The sequence below is a fragment of the Poromitra crassiceps genome (assembly GCF_964638095.1).
Source record: "Poromitra crassiceps genome assembly, chromosome: 13".
NCBI lineage: Eukaryota > Metazoa > Chordata > Actinopteri > Beryciformes > Melamphaidae > Poromitra > Poromitra crassiceps.
This window is the reverse complement of record NC_139644.1, coordinates 42302740-42321168: the sequence shown is the minus strand read 5'-3', so window position 1 is coordinate 42321168 and position 18429 is coordinate 42302740. Positions and strand designations below refer to the sequence as shown.

The 18429-nt window shown below is 44.9% G+C and overlaps 2 protein-coding genes across 2 annotated transcripts in view; both read left to right on the top strand.

The window, feature by feature from the left end:
* prl (prolactin) overlaps positions 1-5981 on the top strand; it is a gene marked incomplete at both ends in the record, with an annotated part of 6369 nt that extends 388 nt beyond the window's left edge. The window contains 3 exons of the mRNA XM_083649175.1: positions 1216-1323; positions 3967-4149; positions 5790-5981. Coding sequence (XP_083505301.1) covers positions 1216-1323; positions 3967-4149; positions 5790-5981 — 483 coding nt within the window. The remainder of the gene's footprint in view (positions 1-1215; positions 1324-3966; positions 4150-5789) is intronic.
* A 4052-nt stretch (positions 5982-10033) lies between these two features.
* LOC310787998 (dual specificity protein phosphatase 3-like) lies at positions 10034-16740 on the top strand (the record flags this gene model as incomplete). The annotated part of the gene is made up of 3 exons (XM_083649461.1): positions 10034-10155; positions 12811-13043; positions 15264-16740. 3 exons carry the CDS (start codon positions 10034-10036, stop codon positions 15470-15472), a joined length of 564 nt encoding a protein of 187 aa, XP_083505587.1. The 3' UTR covers positions 15473-16740.
* Between the last annotated feature and the right edge of the window lie 1689 nt (positions 16741-18429).

Sequence of the window (18429 nt, the reverse complement as noted above, 5' to 3'; positions counted from 1 at the left end):
AATAATAATAATACTGATATAATTATAATAATAATACCAATAATACTAGGCTACTACTACTACTAGTACTACTACTAATAATAATAATGATAATAATAATGAAATCATTGTTTTTGTTGTTTTATCATTAATGTTAGTAATGTTGGTATTATTAATCAGAGTAATTATTGTAATTATTATTCAATAAGTATAAGAATGGAAATATAAGAAATATTTGAATATGAGTAGAATTACAGAAGAGTAATACTCATTATTGTATGTTTAGTAATGGTAAATGGCCTGCATTTACAGTATATAGCGCCTTTATCCAAAGCGCTTTACAATCAGTAGGTACATTCACCCATTCACACACCGATGGCGGCAGGCTACCACGCAGGGTGCTGGCACACCATCGGGAGCAATTTGGGGTTCAGCGTCTTGCCCAAGGACACTTCGACATGCAGACTGGAGGAGGCGGGAATCGAACCTCCGACCTCTTTTATCCAAAGCGATTAGTGGATGACCCGCTCTACCTCCTGAGCTACAGCCGTGTAATGTAATGATGTACACTTATGTTAGGGTAATGTACATGTATATTATATAGCGCTTCACTGTTCACTGCTGCTTTTGACTGTGTTCAAAGACACTTTACAAAACAACTTCATTAATAAAGAGAGAAACATATTAAAATAGATGAAAGAGAATAAAGATAATAGGTCAAAAGCAACAACGAAAATGTCCATTTTGAGGGATTTTGGGGGGGGGGGATGATATATAGTATGAAAAACAATGAGTTTTGGCCTGTCAGATGTGACTGGGGAGGGCATTCCAGAGTGAAGGGGCGGGTGCAGCAAGGCCCTGTCAGAGGCCCCCGCTGTCACAGCTTTAGAAAAGAGATCCCTGTGATGCTTGTCAAAGTGGATATACATTTCATTATCATATTCAGCCAGTGATATGGAGATTTATAATGGTGAGCAATTTATTTCTTTATTTTTAAGTGGGGGGAATCACAGCAGAGATCAAAGATGGAATTACCGCCTGCAAAACACTATTATTAGTTATTGTTGCATTTCATATTTTGTTTGTATGCATGCTTGCCAATAAAAAAGAATCTGAAAGAAATCTGTGATTTTTCTTTTTAATAATTGTCATAACGCTTGTCCGATTTGAATACAAAATAATAATCATCTCTCTCTCTCTCTCTCTCTCTCCAACTCCTCCTCCTCCTCCTCACAGGACTCTCATTTCCCTCCTATTGGCCGGGCGATTATGCCCCGCCCCTCTATGTGCCACACCTCCTCTCTACAGACACCCAATGACAAGGAGCAGGCACTCCGAGTCTCGGTAAGCTGTTTTATTTTCCTGCTCCTGATTTTTACTTTGGCTTTTAACCCTGTTTGCAACTGATAAACCAGTTGTAATTACATCACTATTGTTAGTTAATAGTATCATAAACCAGTTGTAATTACATCACTATTATTAGTTAATAGTATCATAAACCAGTTGTAATTACATCACTATTATTAGTTAATAGTATCATAAACCAGTTGTAATTACATCACTATTATTAGTTAATAGTATCATAAACCAGTTGTAATTACATCACTATTATTAGTTAATAGTATCATAAACCAGTTGTAATTACATCACTATTATTAGTTAATAGTATCATAAACCAGTTGTAATTACATCACTATTATTAGTTAATAGTATCATAAACCAGTTGTAATTACATCACTATTGTTAGTTAATAGTATCATAAACCAGTTGTAATTACATCACTATTATTAGTTAATAGTATCATAAACCAGTTGTAATTACATCACTATTATTAGTTAATAGTATCATAAACCAGTTGTAATTACATCACTATTATTAGTTAATAGTATCATACACCAGTTGTAATTACATCACTATTGTTAGTTAATAGTATCATAAACCAGTTGTAATTACATCACTATTGTTAGTTAATAGTATCATAAACCAGTTGTAATTACATCACTATTATTAGTTAATAGTATCATAAACCAGTTGTAATTACATCACTATTATTAGTTAATAGTATCATAAACCAGTTGTAATTACATCACTATTATTAGTTAATAGTAGCCTACAATCCTTTGGCAACAAGCCATTTTATGCTCTCTGTGGAACTTTATTGGCGACCATTGGAATTACAACAACAGCTAAAGCCACAAAAATTAACTCAAGACATTCGAGTAAAAGTAGTTAACTCAAGAAATTCAAGTAAAAGTAGATTTGCGTTAATTTAAAAAAATATATATTTTAATTATTTACCCAAATACATCAAGATTCAAGATTCAAGATTCAAGATTTATTAAGTGTCCCAAAAGGGCAAATTGGATTGCAAAAAGCGTAGTACGAACTACATACATAAAAACAAATAAGACAAAAAAAACATTGTAAAAACAGTCTAGAGCAGCAGTTTAAAGTGCAACACAATAGTTAAAGTGCAAATGACAACAGTAGCAACGATCTAAAGTGCACAGTAGGGATATAAAGTGCATAGTAGCAAAGTGCAGTTCACTCACAGCAGCACATTTATATAACAAGAAAGAGCTACAATGTATCATTGTATTAAAGCACAAAAGAGAAAAACCTCGGTCCAGACCAAAGGGCAGACAAAGTATATAATACATTTCACATATATCCAGCACGTTACCAGTGTTACCTAAGCTGTTGTCTTTCATACTCAACAGCTCATTCAGATGCAGCAGGGATGCTCAGTTTGGAGATTCTCTCCTTTGCCAGATGAGCTAGAGCTGCTAGCAGCAGCAACAATATCACAGTCAGATATTACATCCATTTAGCTCTGGCTATCAGCCGTGTCAAATGAAACTGAGATTTCTGAACTAATCTGACGATGGGGATCACTACAATTTGATTGTCTAACACCTGTCTAATTCAATTGGCCAGTCTTGAGCACGTGCCACCAGTTTGGGCGCCCTAAAGGGGGGGTTCCTCCGTACATAACCCCCCACTAAAAACATGCAGAAGATCGTCATCCGACCAGTGACGACAACATCTGAAGTTGGTCCAATGATGGTCCAATGAAGGTCCCCGGGCGCTGGAAAGAAATAGCGACCACTGCTCCTGGCCTGCCCCCTGGAGGAAAGGACAAGCCTGGATGGGTCAAATGCAGAGGACATATTTCACCGGCCACCGTCAGCATGAGTGTGTGTAGTGGCCGCATGCATGTGTTGAAGTGTGTTCGTGTGACAATAAAGACGGGCTGCCGTCTGAAATCGTGTTTTTTAAATGCAGAAGTGATTCTGGACCTGTTAGCGAGCAGTCCCAATGCTACTGTGCTGTTTTCATCGTGTGGTGTGCAAAAATAAACGGAATGTACTCATTTACTCAGTGTACATTTAAAACTACTCAAGTAGAATACATATGATTAAAATGACTTGAGAGTAAAAGTATAGCATTATAAAGATACTTAAAAAGTACAAATCCTCAAAAAACGACTCAAGCAGTACTGTATTTGAGTACTTGTCCTTGTGTACTTTCCACCGCTCTACAGTAATATCAGAAAATGTGCCTTGAGATAACAATCAGACTTTTACTCAAGTCATATTCTAATAGTAATTTTTAAAATGGAATAAAAATAGTATATAAAAAAGTAATATTCTAATAGTTGACTTTAACTTCTACCAAAATCATTTTCTGGTAAGATATCTATAGTCCATTACCCCCTCCTCCCCGATTTCCCCTCATTTTCTCCTCCAATTGTACTTGGCCAATTTCACCCTGGTGCTCCACCCTCTGCCGATCTGGGGAGAGCCGAGACTAGCACCATGCTTCCTCAAAGACATGCGATGTCTGTACTTTTACTCAAGTGTGGCTTTCTGGAACTTCATCCACCACGGGGAGTGAGGAGATGATGGCAAAACCACTCTCCCCTCTTCTCGTCTCCTCTCCTCCTCCCTACTCTTTGTATGATCTCTCCCTCTCCTCCTCCTACAGGAGTCAGACCTGCTCTCGTTGTCGCGCTCCCTGCTCCAGGCCTGGGTGGACCCTCTGGTCCTCCTGTCCACCTCTGCTAACAGCTTGCCCCACCCCTCCCACAACAACATCCACAGCAAGATCCAAGAGCTGCAGGAACACTCCAAGAGCCTGGGAGATGGCCTGGACATCCTGTCTGGCAAGGTAAGAGCCTGGGAGATGGCCTGGGCAAGGTAAGAGCCTGGGAGATGGCCTGGGCAAGGTAAGAGCCTGGGAGATGGCCTGGGCAAGGTAAGAGCCTGGGAGATGGCCTGGGCAAGGTAAGAGCCTGGGAGATGGCCTGGACATACTGTCTGGCAAGATAAGAGCCTGGGAGATGGCCTGGACATACTGTCTGGCAAGGTAAGAGCCTGGGAGATGGCCTGGACATACTGTCTGGCAAGGTAAGAGCCTGGGAGATGGCCTGGACATACTGTCTGGCAAGGTAAGAGCCTGGGAGATGGCCTGGGCAAGATAAGAGCCTGGGAGATGGCCTGGACATACTGTCTGGCAAGGTAAGAGCCTGGGAGATGGCCTGGACATACTGTCTGGCAAGGTAAGAGCCTGGGAGATGGCCTGGGCAAGATAAGAGCCTGGGAGATGGCCTGGACATACTGTCTGGCAAGGTAAGAGCCTGGGAGATGGCCTGGACATACTGTCTGGCAAGGTAAGAGCCTGGGAGATGGCCTGGACATACTGTCTGGCAAGGTAAGAGCCTGGGAGATGGCCTGGACATGTATGGCAAAGGTGTGTGGTTGTAGGGGACGAGGTCGCCCTCATGCATGTGAGCATGCAGAGGTGGAAGTAGTTCATTCTTCACCATTCACCATCATTCAGACAGATAGTCAGTCAGTCAGACAGACGGTCAGTCAGTCAGACAGACAGACGGTCAGTCAGTCAGACAGACAGACGGTCAGTCAGACAGACGGTCAGTCAGTCAGTCAGACAGACAGTCAGTCAGACAGACGGTCTGTCAGACAGACGGTCAGTCAGACAGACGGTCAGTCAGACAGACGGTCAGTCAGTCAGACAGACGGTCAGTCAGACAGACGGTCAGTCAGTCAGACAGACGGTCAGTCAGACAGACGGTCAGTCAGTCAGACAGACGGTCAGTCAGGCAGACGGTCAGTCAGTCAGACAGAGGGTCAGTCAGACAGAGGGTCAGTCAGACAGAGGGTCAGTCAGACAGGCGGTCAGTCAGACAGAGTGTCAGTCAGACAGACGGTCTGTCAGACAGACGGTCAGTCAGACAGACGGTCGGTCAGTCAGACAGACGGTCAGTCAGGCAGACGGTCGGTCAGTCAGACAGACGGTCTGTCAGGCAGACGGTCAGTCAGTCAGACAGATGGTCAGTCAGTCAGACAGAAGGTCAGTCAGTCAGGCAGCAACGAGAATATGTTGGCACTTAATCACAAAGGAGATAGAGACGGATGAGTTAGAAAACACTTCTGCAGACCTAAATCCAACTGAAACTCCGTTGGATTTGGTTGAGGATGAACTTGAAGAAGAAAATTACAAAGAGAAGCTAATTTGAGATGACATAACCCTCCCCCACAAAAGAGTAATTAAGTGACCTTTACTCTGAGTACATTTTAAATAAGCTACTTTTTTGCACAGCTGTTAAACGGAGCACATGACCTTTACCCCCTGTCAGTTGCTCTGTGCCTCCACCTAGCAGTCATTCTGCAGTACTACACCTCAGGGTGTATCGTAACAATATTCTTATTGTGCCTCTCGTCTCCCTCACCCTGTCATTTGTAACTCTCCCAATCGTCCTTCCTGCACTTGCCTCCCTTGTCTGCCAGATGGGTCCTCCCTCTCAGTCCATCTCCTTCCTGCCCTTCAGAGGGGGGAATGACCTCGGCCACGACAAGATTTCCAGACTGGTCAACTTCCACTTCCTGCTGTCCTGCCTCCGCCGTGACTCCCACAAGATCCACAGCTTCCTGAAAGTCCTGCGCTGCCGGGCCGTCAAGACGCGACCTGAGATGTGCTAAAGAGCCCAAACAGACCCACAACAAGACCTGAGATGTGCTAAAGAACCCAAACAGACCCACAACAAGACTTGAGATGTGCTAAAGAACCCAAACAGACCCACAACAAGACCTGAGATGTGCTAAAGAACCCAAACAGACCCACAACAAGACCTGATATGTACTAAAGAACCCAAACAGACCCACACAAGACCTGAGATGTGCTAAAGAACCCAAACACACCCACAACAAGACCTGAGATGTACTAAAGAACCCAAACACACCCACAACAAGACCTGAGATGTGCTAAAGAACCCAAACAGACCCACAACAAGACCTGAGATGTGCTAAAGAACCCAAACAAACCCACACAAGACCTGAGATGTGGTAAAGAACCCAAACAGACCCACAACAAGACCTGAGATGTGCTAAAGAACCCAAACAGACCTGCACAAGACATGAGATGTGCTAAAGAACCCAAACACACCCACAACAAGACCTGAGATGTGCTAAAGAACCCAAACAGACCCACACAAGACCTGAGATGTGCTAAAGAACCCAAACACACCCACAACAAGACCTGAGATGTGCTAAAGAACCCAAACAGACCCACACAAGACCTGAGATGTGGTAAAGAACCCAAACAGACCACCTGAGATGTGCTAAAGAACCCAAACACACCCACAACAAGACCTGAGATGTGCTAAAGAACCCAAACACACCCACAACAAGACCTGAGATGTGCTAAAGAACCCAAACACACCCACAACAAGACCTGAGATGTGCTAAAGAACCCAAACAGACCCACACAAGACCTGAGATGTGCTAAAGAACCCAAACACACCCACAACAAGACCTGAGATGTGCTAAAGAACCCAAACAGACCCACAACAAGACCTGAGATGTGCTAAAGAGCCCAAACAGACCCACAACAAGACCTGAGATGTGCTAAAGAACCCAAACAGACCCACACAAGACCTGAGATGTGGTAAAGAACCCAAACAGACCACCTGAGATGTGCTAAAGAACCCAAACACACCCACAACAAGACCTGAGATGTGCTAAAGAACCCAAACACACCCACAACAAGACCTGAGATGTGCTAAAGAACCCAAACAGACCCACACAAGACCTGAGATGTGGTAAAGAACCCAAACAGACCCACAACAAGACCTGAGGTGTGTTAAAGAACCCAAACAGACCCACAACAAGACCTGAGATGTGCTAAAGAACCCAAACAGACCCACAACAAGACCTGAGATGTGCTAAAGAACCCAAACAGACCCACAACAAGACCTGAGATGTGCTAAAGAACCCAAACAGACCCACAACAAGACCTGAGATGTGCTAAAGAACCCAAACAGACCTGCACAAGGCCAGCAACCTGACTCCTCAAGGAAAAGGTTTCCTGAAAGCTCATATTGCCTACAAATTATGGAATAGCATGTACTGGGGAATGGATACACAAAAAACTAGCAACTAATCACTTACAAGTTACAATTCAACATACATTTTTTCCCCTATTTTCCTATTTCCTATTTTCCTCAAAAGGAAAATGACAACATTGGTTGATTTTCAAGTTGGTGAAGTCGAGCGATGTTTAGGAATGCCACGCTTGTGAGTAAGTGCATGTAGTGCATACGAGCTGTAACCAAGGACCCTATAAAGGAAGGATAAGACATCACTCACGTCACATCGTTCAAATTTTACATTGGGGCCAGTTCTATTGAAGTGAATGGGGCGGGCTGGGTGAGTTCTACTATAAACCATCATGTCTGTGTTGTTTCACCTTTGATTGAAAGATGCTTCCACCAGATTAAAGAAAACACATTACATACTGTTGACTGATGTTTGTTTTATGTAAATACAGTATGTGCTCGTTGGTTTCCCTTAGTATCGGTCTCCAAGCAGATCATGGCTCTGTCCAGCAGCTGCATATAGCTCAACTCAAGCCCCTGTTTGCTCCAAAATAGAGCTAGATTAGCTAACTACATCATGATACATGACCGGACACGCCATCAGTCAACATCACGTAATGTGTTTTCTTTAATCTGGTGGAGGCATTTTGCCATCAAAGTAGAAACGACACAGATATGATGATTTATAGTGGGACTTAAGGTCTTGGCACACAGAGTCCATTTTGTTCGTATACGTTTTTATCCATCATCTGAAAAAAATCGTCACGCACAGACACCTTGCACACTGAGTCCGATGCGTTTTATTAATGAATAAGTTTGTCGTTCTATTCTCAATGCGAGACAAATATTCGTCCTCTCCTGTATCCACATGACAACATGACAGGTGACAGGCAGCAGTGGCTGATCTGCAGCAGCGGTGTGGACTGGAAAAGGCAGCAGGTCGGGGAATGCCTGGTGGGCAGCGGGGCCCACCAGGTGCGAGCACAGCAAACACATCTCTCCAGCTGCCTCTCTGACTCTCCAGCTGCTTCTCCAGCTGCCTCTCCACTCAGCCCCTCCTCTGTCTCTCTCCCCCAAACACAGACACACGTGGCTCAAACAAAAAGGCTATTGACTGATGCAGAAAAATGCAAAAAATCTAATTTGTTCCGAAAACTTTAATGACGGACGAAATTGATGGTGTGTCAACTAGGGCTGCTCAATCGTCCCTATTTTCATATCGTCCAATCGTGGTCATTGGAGATTGGCGATAGACGATCAGATCACCATAATCTATTAATTAGCTGTCATTTTAATTATTATTATTTATTTATGATAAAGAGACCTATTCCTATTTAATGGCATTAATCATTTTCTAGGGGAAAAAACAATCGATCATAATATATTATTGAATGCAGCCTGTAGAAGAAGAATAAACGTAGCTTATGCATTTATATGAGAAAAGACTCGAGACCGACCCCATGCTTTCTGAAGCCGCCTCCCTCTATTGGCCTCGCTCTTGCTGAACTCACTTTTCTTTGCAGTCTACTTTTACTTTTACTTTGAAAATGGTGGCCATCTTGGATTTGAGGTCAAATCTGACTTCCCTCCATATCTGAAAATAAACCGTATGGTATTCACTCACTATCTGATTTGTGAAACTTTTATCCCATTTGTGAAAATTAAAATAATGGATGATTTCACTGAGGTTTTTTCGCATCTAGACCGCATAAAACCAGGTCCAGTTCAAAGACAATTAATTACCCTTACACATTTCAAATCTGGGCTAGATTGCCAAGGGGATCGTAGACTCTCACCAAGAAACACTTTGAGATTTGTGAAAACTTTATCCTATCTGTGAAAATGGAAAAATTGAAGGTTTCATAGTTTTCCCCCATCTAGACCACATAAAACCAGGTCCAGTTCAAAGACCATTACACTTCCACATTTCAAATCTGGGCTAGATCACCAAGGGGACCCTAGACTCTCGCCAAGAAACATTTTGAGATTTGTGAAACCTTTATCATGGTATGAGCACACTTGAACATTAGACTAGGGAGGAATGGTGACCATCTTGGATTTTAGGCCAAATCCGCCTTCCCTCCACATCTGACAATAAACCTTATGGTATTCACTCACTATGTGACAAATGTCATGCTTCTCTGAAAAGGTGCACCATTTTTATAAGCACATTTGTAGGCTACATTAGACTCGGGGAAATGGTGGCCATCTTGGATTTGAGGTCAAATCTGACTTCCCTCCCAATCTTAAAATAAATCGTATGGTATTCCCTAACTATGTGTGAAATTTCACGTTTTTCTCAAAAAGTGCACAATTCCTCTATTTTTGGGAGTTAATCCGCTCTACTATAGCCTATAGGCTACATGTAGGCTAACTGAGGAAATGTAGGCTACTTGGGTACCCACTTGCTACTATCCCCGTTCACCACTGTGATGCAGAGGGTGGGCTCGCTGGGGTTTGAGAGAGCCGCTCCTCGGTGCGCACGGGACGGGAGAGCCGAGCAGACCTCCAGCCAGGCAGCTCCTGCTCTATATTAAGTCTGCCAAACCGTAAACAGACACCGGCTAGCCACCACATGCGCCAGCTTGTTTGCTTTTTTCGGCGTGAAGAAAAAAAAGCCAGCCAACAGGTGAAGACAGCGGCAGTGCTTCCAACAACATGTCCGACTTCGAGGTGACTCTCCAGCAGCTCAACGACCTGCTGACGGACGAGCGCGGCTTCTTCAGCTGGCCCACTAAACACTACAACGAGGTCTGCCCCAGGGTCTACGTCGGCGACGCGTGAGTCTGCTCTTAATTAGAATGTTGTCTGTTTGTTTGTTATTATTTTGTGGCTCAGTGATAAGCATTTTGCTAGTGTCGACAAATGTTGTCCTTCTTCATGCCTGTTATTCACTGATTTGATTTAAAATCAAGTCTGGTTCATTATTATAGCAATTCCCAATCCCTTATTTTCGACGTAGCCAATGGCTGTCACAGGTTGTCTATGAACATGTGACGCAACCCCTATCCAATTCAGGTCAAGCAGCGCATAAACAATAAAGTCCACATGTCTGTATTTAATTCGACATGCGGAGGGATAAGCGTGACGTCACTTGACACCCAGAAATGCGGAACCCCGCGCAGTTAATAGTATGAGTTGTGTCAAACAAACGTTAATATCTCAAAAACTATACATCACATCGCTTATATTTTGACATTCTGAGTGAGAGCAGAAGTAGCTCAAGAGTTTGATGTATAATATATGCATGTCGTGTTAAAGTTGTGTGAACTGTCGCAGTTTTTAAAATGTAAACAGAGTTAGCCGCCTAGAGTCAGACACTCCAGCCTTGCGCCACTTGGGCTCCATAGGGTTCCATTGCCGTTGCCACCCAAAATGCTGCTCGGCTGATCCCTCGTATAGGCTATGTCTTAGCCTACAGTTTAATATAATCAAATGTTTTGATTTTCAGGGAGGGGGGGGGGGGGGCAATTAGGCTATGGCCGATATAAATTGTAGAAGGATAGAAATATCACTCGAATATCAAATCTTATGAGAATAGTGACGGGACATTAGAAAACAACTCCAACAACAACAACAACAACAACAACAACAACAACAACAACAACAACAACAACAACCTTAAAAACAATAAGGTCACACACAAACACAAAAGTTCCTATATGAATATTCTAGAAATATTCTAGAGATGCCATAGGTGATTTTTCCCCATTAGTCGATGTCATAAACGCTGGGGTAGCTGGCGGAGGGCGTGGTCACGGTGGGGTAAATCCCCCATTCTCTTCATTCAGCATAGTTAGCATTTAGCTGTCAGCCAATGAAAAATGCGTACATATATCATAGAAAAACATAAGAAATGTATGACTTACAAACAGAAGGCTAAAAACTCTTAGTGCCAGCTAAGGATGTTAGCATAATAGCATCAAACCCATAAACATAGCCTAAATAATATGGATGTAGGCCTAGCTATCCCATTATATTTCTTCTCCCTGGCGGATTTCAAGCGTTGGCGGTCACCATCTTGATTTTTTTGTCAGCAGAGTGGGAGGGAATGGGTTGATTCCTTCCTTCCGCACCTCACGTGAGATGGGAGTTTCCCAGAGCCGCAGCTCTGCCTGCTATTGGTCCAGTGATCTGCAAGCTGCGCGATCACTGGACAGGCGATCTGTCAATCACCCCCTTTTCTATCATCTATTTTACTCCAAATGGGCGAGTTATATAAAAAATTACCCCCCTACAGTTGTATTGAAAAGGTGAAATTAGCTAGATAGACCAAAACCGTGTTTCGCCCCTAACTGGAAAGATGTTTAAGGGGACATTCACACCAAAAGCATTTTTTTCAGTCAGAACGCTATGAAAATCATGTTGAGAGCGCTTCCATTGTGCACAAAATACAGCACACGGAGCGGGATTTTGCGCTCCGTTTGTTTTCCCCTGTAGTCGCGTGCAGTACAGATCAGAACACAATGACCACAAGGACGGTAGCCAGCTGGTTTTGTCTGGTTGATGTTGTTCATGAAAGCCAGATTATTGCCAATTCTGGCAGCAGCCGAGGTTGAAAATCCCTCGGGAGGAGAAAAGGTAGGAGGAGTGAAAAAGACGATCAGGGCGCTTTTCCTCTAATGTTCAACTTTTTTCAGCTTTAAAACGCCCACAGCACTCCTCCAAAAACAACAGACGCCACCAGCGTTGAAACGCCAGGTGTGTTCATTAAAAGAGGAGCCCGTCTAGCGCGTCCTTACATAGAGAATGAATTGCAGAAAGACGCTGGCAGCTCCAAAAATGCTTTTGGTGTGAATGTCCCCTAATCCTGTTAGAAAGTCGGGCATTTTAACATGGAGGGAATGCCTACTGCCCCCGAGCATAGTGGCCATTTGAGGAACTACAGCTTTTCAATTCACTTCCGTATCATCAGAGGGAAGGGGTGGGCTTGCCCACTGATCAAACCTTGCAAGTAATAGCCAACATGACCTGCAGTTGGTTCAACAATGAGGAAAGAAGTGCAGACCCTGGACTGTAATAGATACAATATATAACAATAGCCTATATAGAAAAAGTACATGTAGAAACATAAGTAGAAAAAATAAAAGTGTCACCGACATCTTGTGTTAAGCAACATCTACAGGAAACATCCCAATAACACCTCCTCATTGATGCCTTTACATTTTCTTTTGGCCTTCCACCTAAGCTGGTTCTTAAGGATTGAGTGTGCTCCTCACATGTGGTAATGTTCATCATCGGAAATGTGTAAAAAGGAGCAGCACACCTTACCCTTCAAAGTACATCACAAACGGTCCATTCTGCTGCAATCCAGAACGGTACTTCCAGGAATGATTGAGGTAAAAAAAAAAGAGAAGAAATCCATTGTAGTGAATGGAGACGAGGCAACGTGTCTGAAATAAGCGTCACAAGTGTCTCTGTTGTTTACCAAACAGGTTTGTGGTGATGAATGTGATGAAGCTGAAGCGTCTGGGCATCAGCCACATCCTGAACGCGGCTGAGGGAAACTCCTTCATGCATGTCAACACCAGCACTGAGTTCTACGCCGGCACAGGGCTCGTCTACCACGGCATGCCCGCCAGCGACACCGACCACTTCGACCTCAGCGTCTACTTTGAGGAAGGGGCCGACTTCATCGAGAAGGCGATCGCACACAAAAACGGAAAAGGTACGAGAGCGGGTGGTGTAGCGGTCGATTCCCTTACCTACCAACACGAGGGCTGCAGTTCAGCGCCCCCGTTGTTTCCACTAGCTTGGTCGCAGGTTAGCGTCCCCGTTGTTACCACTAGCTTGGGTCGCAGGTTAGCGCCCCCCGTTGTTACCACTAGCTTGGGTCGCAGGTTAGCACCCCCGTTGTTACCACTAGCTTGGGTCGCAGGTTAGCACCCCCGTTGTTACCACTAGCTTGGGTCGCAGGTTAGCGTCCCCGTTGTTACCACTAACTTGGTCGCAGGTTAGCCCCCCGTTGTTACCACTAACTTGGTCGCAGGTTAGCCCCCCGTTGTTACCACTAACTTGGTCGCAGGTTAGCCCCCCGTTGTTACCACTAGATTGGTCGCAGGTTAGCCCCCCGTTGTTACCACTGGATTAGTCGCAGGTTAGCCCCCCGTTGTTACCACTGGATTGGTCGCAGGTTAGCCCCCCGTTGTTACCACTAGATTGGTCACAGGTTAGCCCCCCGTTGTTACCACTAGATTGGTCGCAGGTTAGCCCCCCGTTGTTACCACTAGATTGGTCGCAGGTTAGCCCCCCGTTGTTACCACTAGATTGGTCGCAGGTTAGCCCCCCCGTTGTTACCACTGGATTGGTCGCAGGTTAGCCCCCCCCCGTTGTTACCACGGGATTGGCTGCAGGTTAGCCCCCCCGTTGTTACCACTGGATTGGTCGCAGGTTAGCCCCCCCGTTGTTACCACTAGATTGGTCGCAGGTTAGCCCCCCGTTGTTACCACTGGATTGGTCGCAGGTTAGCCCCCCCGTTGTTACCACTGGATTGGTCGCAGGTTAGCCCCCCCCCCCGTTGTTACCACTGGATTGGTCGCAGGTTAGCCCCCCCGTTGTTACCACTGGATTGGTCGCAGGTTAGCCCCCCCCCCCGTTGTTACCACTGGATTGGTCGCAGGTTAGCCCCCCCCGTTGTTACCACTAGATTGGTCGCAGGTTAGCCCCCCCGTTGTTACCACTGGATTGGTCGCAGGTTAGCCCCCCCGTTGTTACCACTGGATTGGTCGCAGGTTAGCCCCCCCCCCGTTGTTACCACTGGATTGGTCGCAGGTTAGCCCCCCCCGTTGTTACCACTAGATTGGTCGCAGGTTAGCCCCCCCGTTGTTACCACTGGATTGGTCGCAGGTTAGCCCCCCCCCCGTTGTTACCACTGGATTGGTCGCAGGTTAGCCCCCCCCCGTTGTTACCACTGGATTGGTCGCAGGTTAGCCCCCCCGTTGTTACCACTGGATTGGTCGCAGGTTAGCCCCCCCCCCCGTTGTTACCACTAGATTGGTCGCAGGTTAGCCCCCCGTTGTTACCACTGGATTGGTCGCAGGTTAGCCCCCCCCCGTTGTTACCACTAGATTGGTCGCAGGTTAGCCCCCCCGTTGTTACCACTAGATTGGTCGCAGGTTAGCCCCCCCGTTGTTACCACTGGATTGGTCGCAGGTTAGCCCCCCCCCGTTGTTACCACGGGATTGGCTGCAGGTTAGCGCCCCCGTTGTTACCACTAGCTTGGTCGCAGGTCAGCGCACATCCCTATCCTAATAAGGACATACACAAGCTCTCACTCCTCCTCCCTGTCCCTCCAGCCCATCCAATCTAGTTGTGTGAATAGTAACTGTAATGTGATTACTGGCTTTAGGGACTGTAATGCCTTACTCGTTTTTACAGACAAATGTAATGTGATTACAGTAATGCGTTACTTTGTAATGCGTTACCCCCAACACTGGAGGTGTGTAATGTACTGTATGTGGGCTATGTGTGACTCATCACGGAGTTTTTAAGCTTGGATTGAAATGAGTTAAGAGATGATGCATGTTTGGCAATATTGATCATAGGTGTTCCACAGTATGGCACCTCTGTAGCATATTGAACATTGGCTATTGGTAGCGTGGATTGGGGTGAAGGTGATCTGAATGTCTTGTATTATGTGAATTTATATTAGAATTGTGTTGGAAGTATAACCTACATGGTGCAGGGAGAGAGACAGGTGAGTATATACATTTATAAACAAGAGTGTGTTGATATGATGTATGGGGATTATATATCTTTTTAAAGAGCTGCTGATGGTCTATTAGAGAATGTCGCCAGTCTGACAAAAAAAAATATAGACTTGACTTGGACTTGGAAAAAAATGACTTGTGAGCATCTCTGGTTCAGGTGTTTTTCATATCTTCTCCAGGTAAGGTGTACGTCCACTGCAGGGAAGGCTATAGTCGCTCGCCCACCCTGGTCATTGCCTACCTGATGCTTCGTCACAACATGGACGTCCACTCTGCCCTGGCCATGGTGCGGCAGAAGAGAGAGATCGGACCCAATGACGGCTTCCTGCGTCAGCTCTGCCTGCTCAACCAGACGCTGGCCGCCGACGGAAAGATCTGGAACAAATGAGATGGCAGAGGAAGGAGCCTACACGAGGGAAAGTTCTGGAACAAATGAGATAGCAGAGGAAGGAGCCTACACGAGGGAAAGATCTGGAACAAATGAGATAGCAGAGGAAGGAGCCTACACGAGGGAAAGTTCTGGAACAAATGAGATAGCAGAGGAAGGAGCCTACACGAGGGAAAGTTCTGGAACAAATGAGATAGCAGAGGAAGGAGCCTACACGAGGGAAAGTTCTGGAACATATGAGATAGCAGAGGAAGGAGCCTACACGAGGGAAAGTTCTGGAACATATGAGATAGCAGAGGAAGGAGCCTACACGGGGAGAGAAAACTCCTCTTAATTGGTGAAAAATAAAGGGGAGGGGCGGAGGTAGGAGAGAGAAGTCTGCAGAGGAAAAAGGACACTGCTGAGCTGCAACTGTTCTGCTGAGCTCAACTCTTCACATTCTTAGACCAAGGCTTAAAGCTGAGTGTTTGTTGTTAGACCAAGGCTTAAAGCTGAGTGTTTGTTGTTAGACCAAGGCTAAAGCTGAGTGTTTGTTGTTAGACCAAGGCTTAAAGCTGAGTGTTTGTTGTTAGACCAAGGCTTAAAGCTGAGTGTTTGTTGTTAGACCAAGGCTAAAGCTGAGTGTTTGTTGTTAGACCAAGGCTTAAAGCTGAGTGTTTGTTCTTAGACCAAGGCTAAAGCTGAGTGTTTGTTCTTAGACCAAGGCTAAAGTTGAGTGTTTGTTCTTAGACCAAGGCTAAAGTTGAGTGTTTGTTCTTAGACCAAGGCTAAAGTTGAGTGTTTGTTCTCAGACCAAGGCTAAAGCTGAGTGTTTGTAGCTGATCAGACTTGTGGGACACATGTCTCAACTAGACACAGTGTTACTAGATACATGTATGTGTTTTTATGAGTACAGCGAATCAGAATGTGTGGAAAGATCTAGAAACACCACATTTGCCTTAACCTCCATTGGTCATTTGTGATTGGCAGGATCTCACTGCTACACCAAAACAGCTTCACCAATCTGGGTACAAATAGCTTTACGCTTTCAAATTGTGTGCAGTGCATAGGATGGAAACCCAACTGGTAACAGTGTAGCTTATCCGTTATTGTAGCTACTAGCAAACACTGCAACAGGAAGTAAGCTGGGGGGCAAATTGAGAATGTTTATGTTGTCGAGTTGAAAGCGTTTGAAAGCGTTTGTTTATTAACTGGCCCCTGGCCTACTGTCATTTTGCAAAAGTTTAAGTGGCTTCCTGGTAGGGGTGCTCCAAAAAATCAATTCTGAAAGGATCGCGATTCTTAATGCCACGATTCCTGGATCGATTCCAAACTCCCAAGAATCGATTCTTAAAATTGTAAAAAAAAAAATTTTTTTTTTTTTTTTTTTTTTTTTTTTACAGTGCACCTGAACGCAACATGCAAGATACCGGCTGAATAAGTGTCCAAATGTTCATGTCATTTGTGTACTGTAGGCTACTGCCACGGTGCCACCACCTCTTGCACTTAAGAACTCTGGTTAATGTATTCCCCCCAAAAGTCTACAGATCCCCCCCAGCCTATAAATCCATTTTATCTGAAGAACATAAGGGGGGAATTCCCCCCTAGTTTGCAAAATGAATTTAGGCCCTGACTGTAATACAGAAGTTGAATTTGAATTTCAGCATTAATACATTTGTCATTTTTTGTCTTATACCTTTGTGTGTTATTGCAATATAAAACTACATAATTGAGAATCGATTCTCGATTCTGGAATCGAGAATCGTTGGAATCGAGAATCGATTCTGGAATCGGATCGTGACCCCAGGAATCGGAATCGGATCGGATTGTGGCTTAGCCGGATCGGAGCACCCCTACTTCCTGGTCAACTACTACTAAGGAATGTCACATAATGTCACACTGTTTGGATCTCACCTGCAATTAACACCCAGGGGTGTCACCCAAGAGAACACAACTGAAATCTCAGAGATGATCACTTTAATGTTTAGTCAACTTCCATTGGGTCTCACAGCTGCTTATTATGACACTTCTCATACAAAGTGCACTTTACTGTATCTAATGACACTGCTGATTGTTGCTGTTACCTCTCTTTTCATACATTCGGTAATAAACTGTGAAAATTACATGGCTGTGTTTTTCTTAATGTACTGTACAGATTGCTTGTGATGTTGCAATTGTGAGTTTAAGCTTGCTAGCAGAATAGCCATCCCTGTGTGACTGGCCATTAAAGTCAGGCCTTGCTTGATGCTCACAGAGTTGGCATGCAGCCTCTCCTCTCAGTCAGTTTTCATAGTCCACTTCCCTGGCTGATGACAACTCCGCTCACCTGTGGGCTCCGCCACTCCGGAGCACCTGTGGGCTCCTCCACTCTGCAGCTCTCCATGGTGCTGAACCCGTCTCGAGTCATTTGGTCCATTTAGTCAGCCTTAATTACCTATTTGAAAAAAAAAGCGTCTCCATTAGGTCACCTGCAGGGGGTGCTCTTTACACTTCCTGTGTTTACGTAAGCGCACGTAAAAAGGCGTAGCCAAAGAGCGTGGAAGGAAAGAGACGACACTCCGGCCATTTTTGGAAACAGAATGCGCCTCGCAGTGGTCAGCTGTTCTTTGGCGTAGCTGTGGCCGAACACAATCTGCTCACTCGCTCACTGAGTGATGTGGCCGTCAGCGCTTCCTGTGGCTACAGGAAGGCCTGAGTCTGCCAATAATACTGCGTCTTTTCAAATGTCTTCAAATATGCCACTGTGTGGCAGCACAGGTTGACTGGATAGATGGTGTGCAGTGCAGTTTGGGTGGGTTTTGAATGAAATGGCTCTCCATCATTTGAGCCACTAGAGGGCAGACTAGGACTAGCTATTAAATGCAGACAAAACGGGCGAGGAGGAAATGACCTCACGCCCCAAAAACCTAAAGGCCCAATCCATCATTGCAGCATGATGCCACTGTCACCCCAGTAATGGCTTTGTCTATGTACAGTAG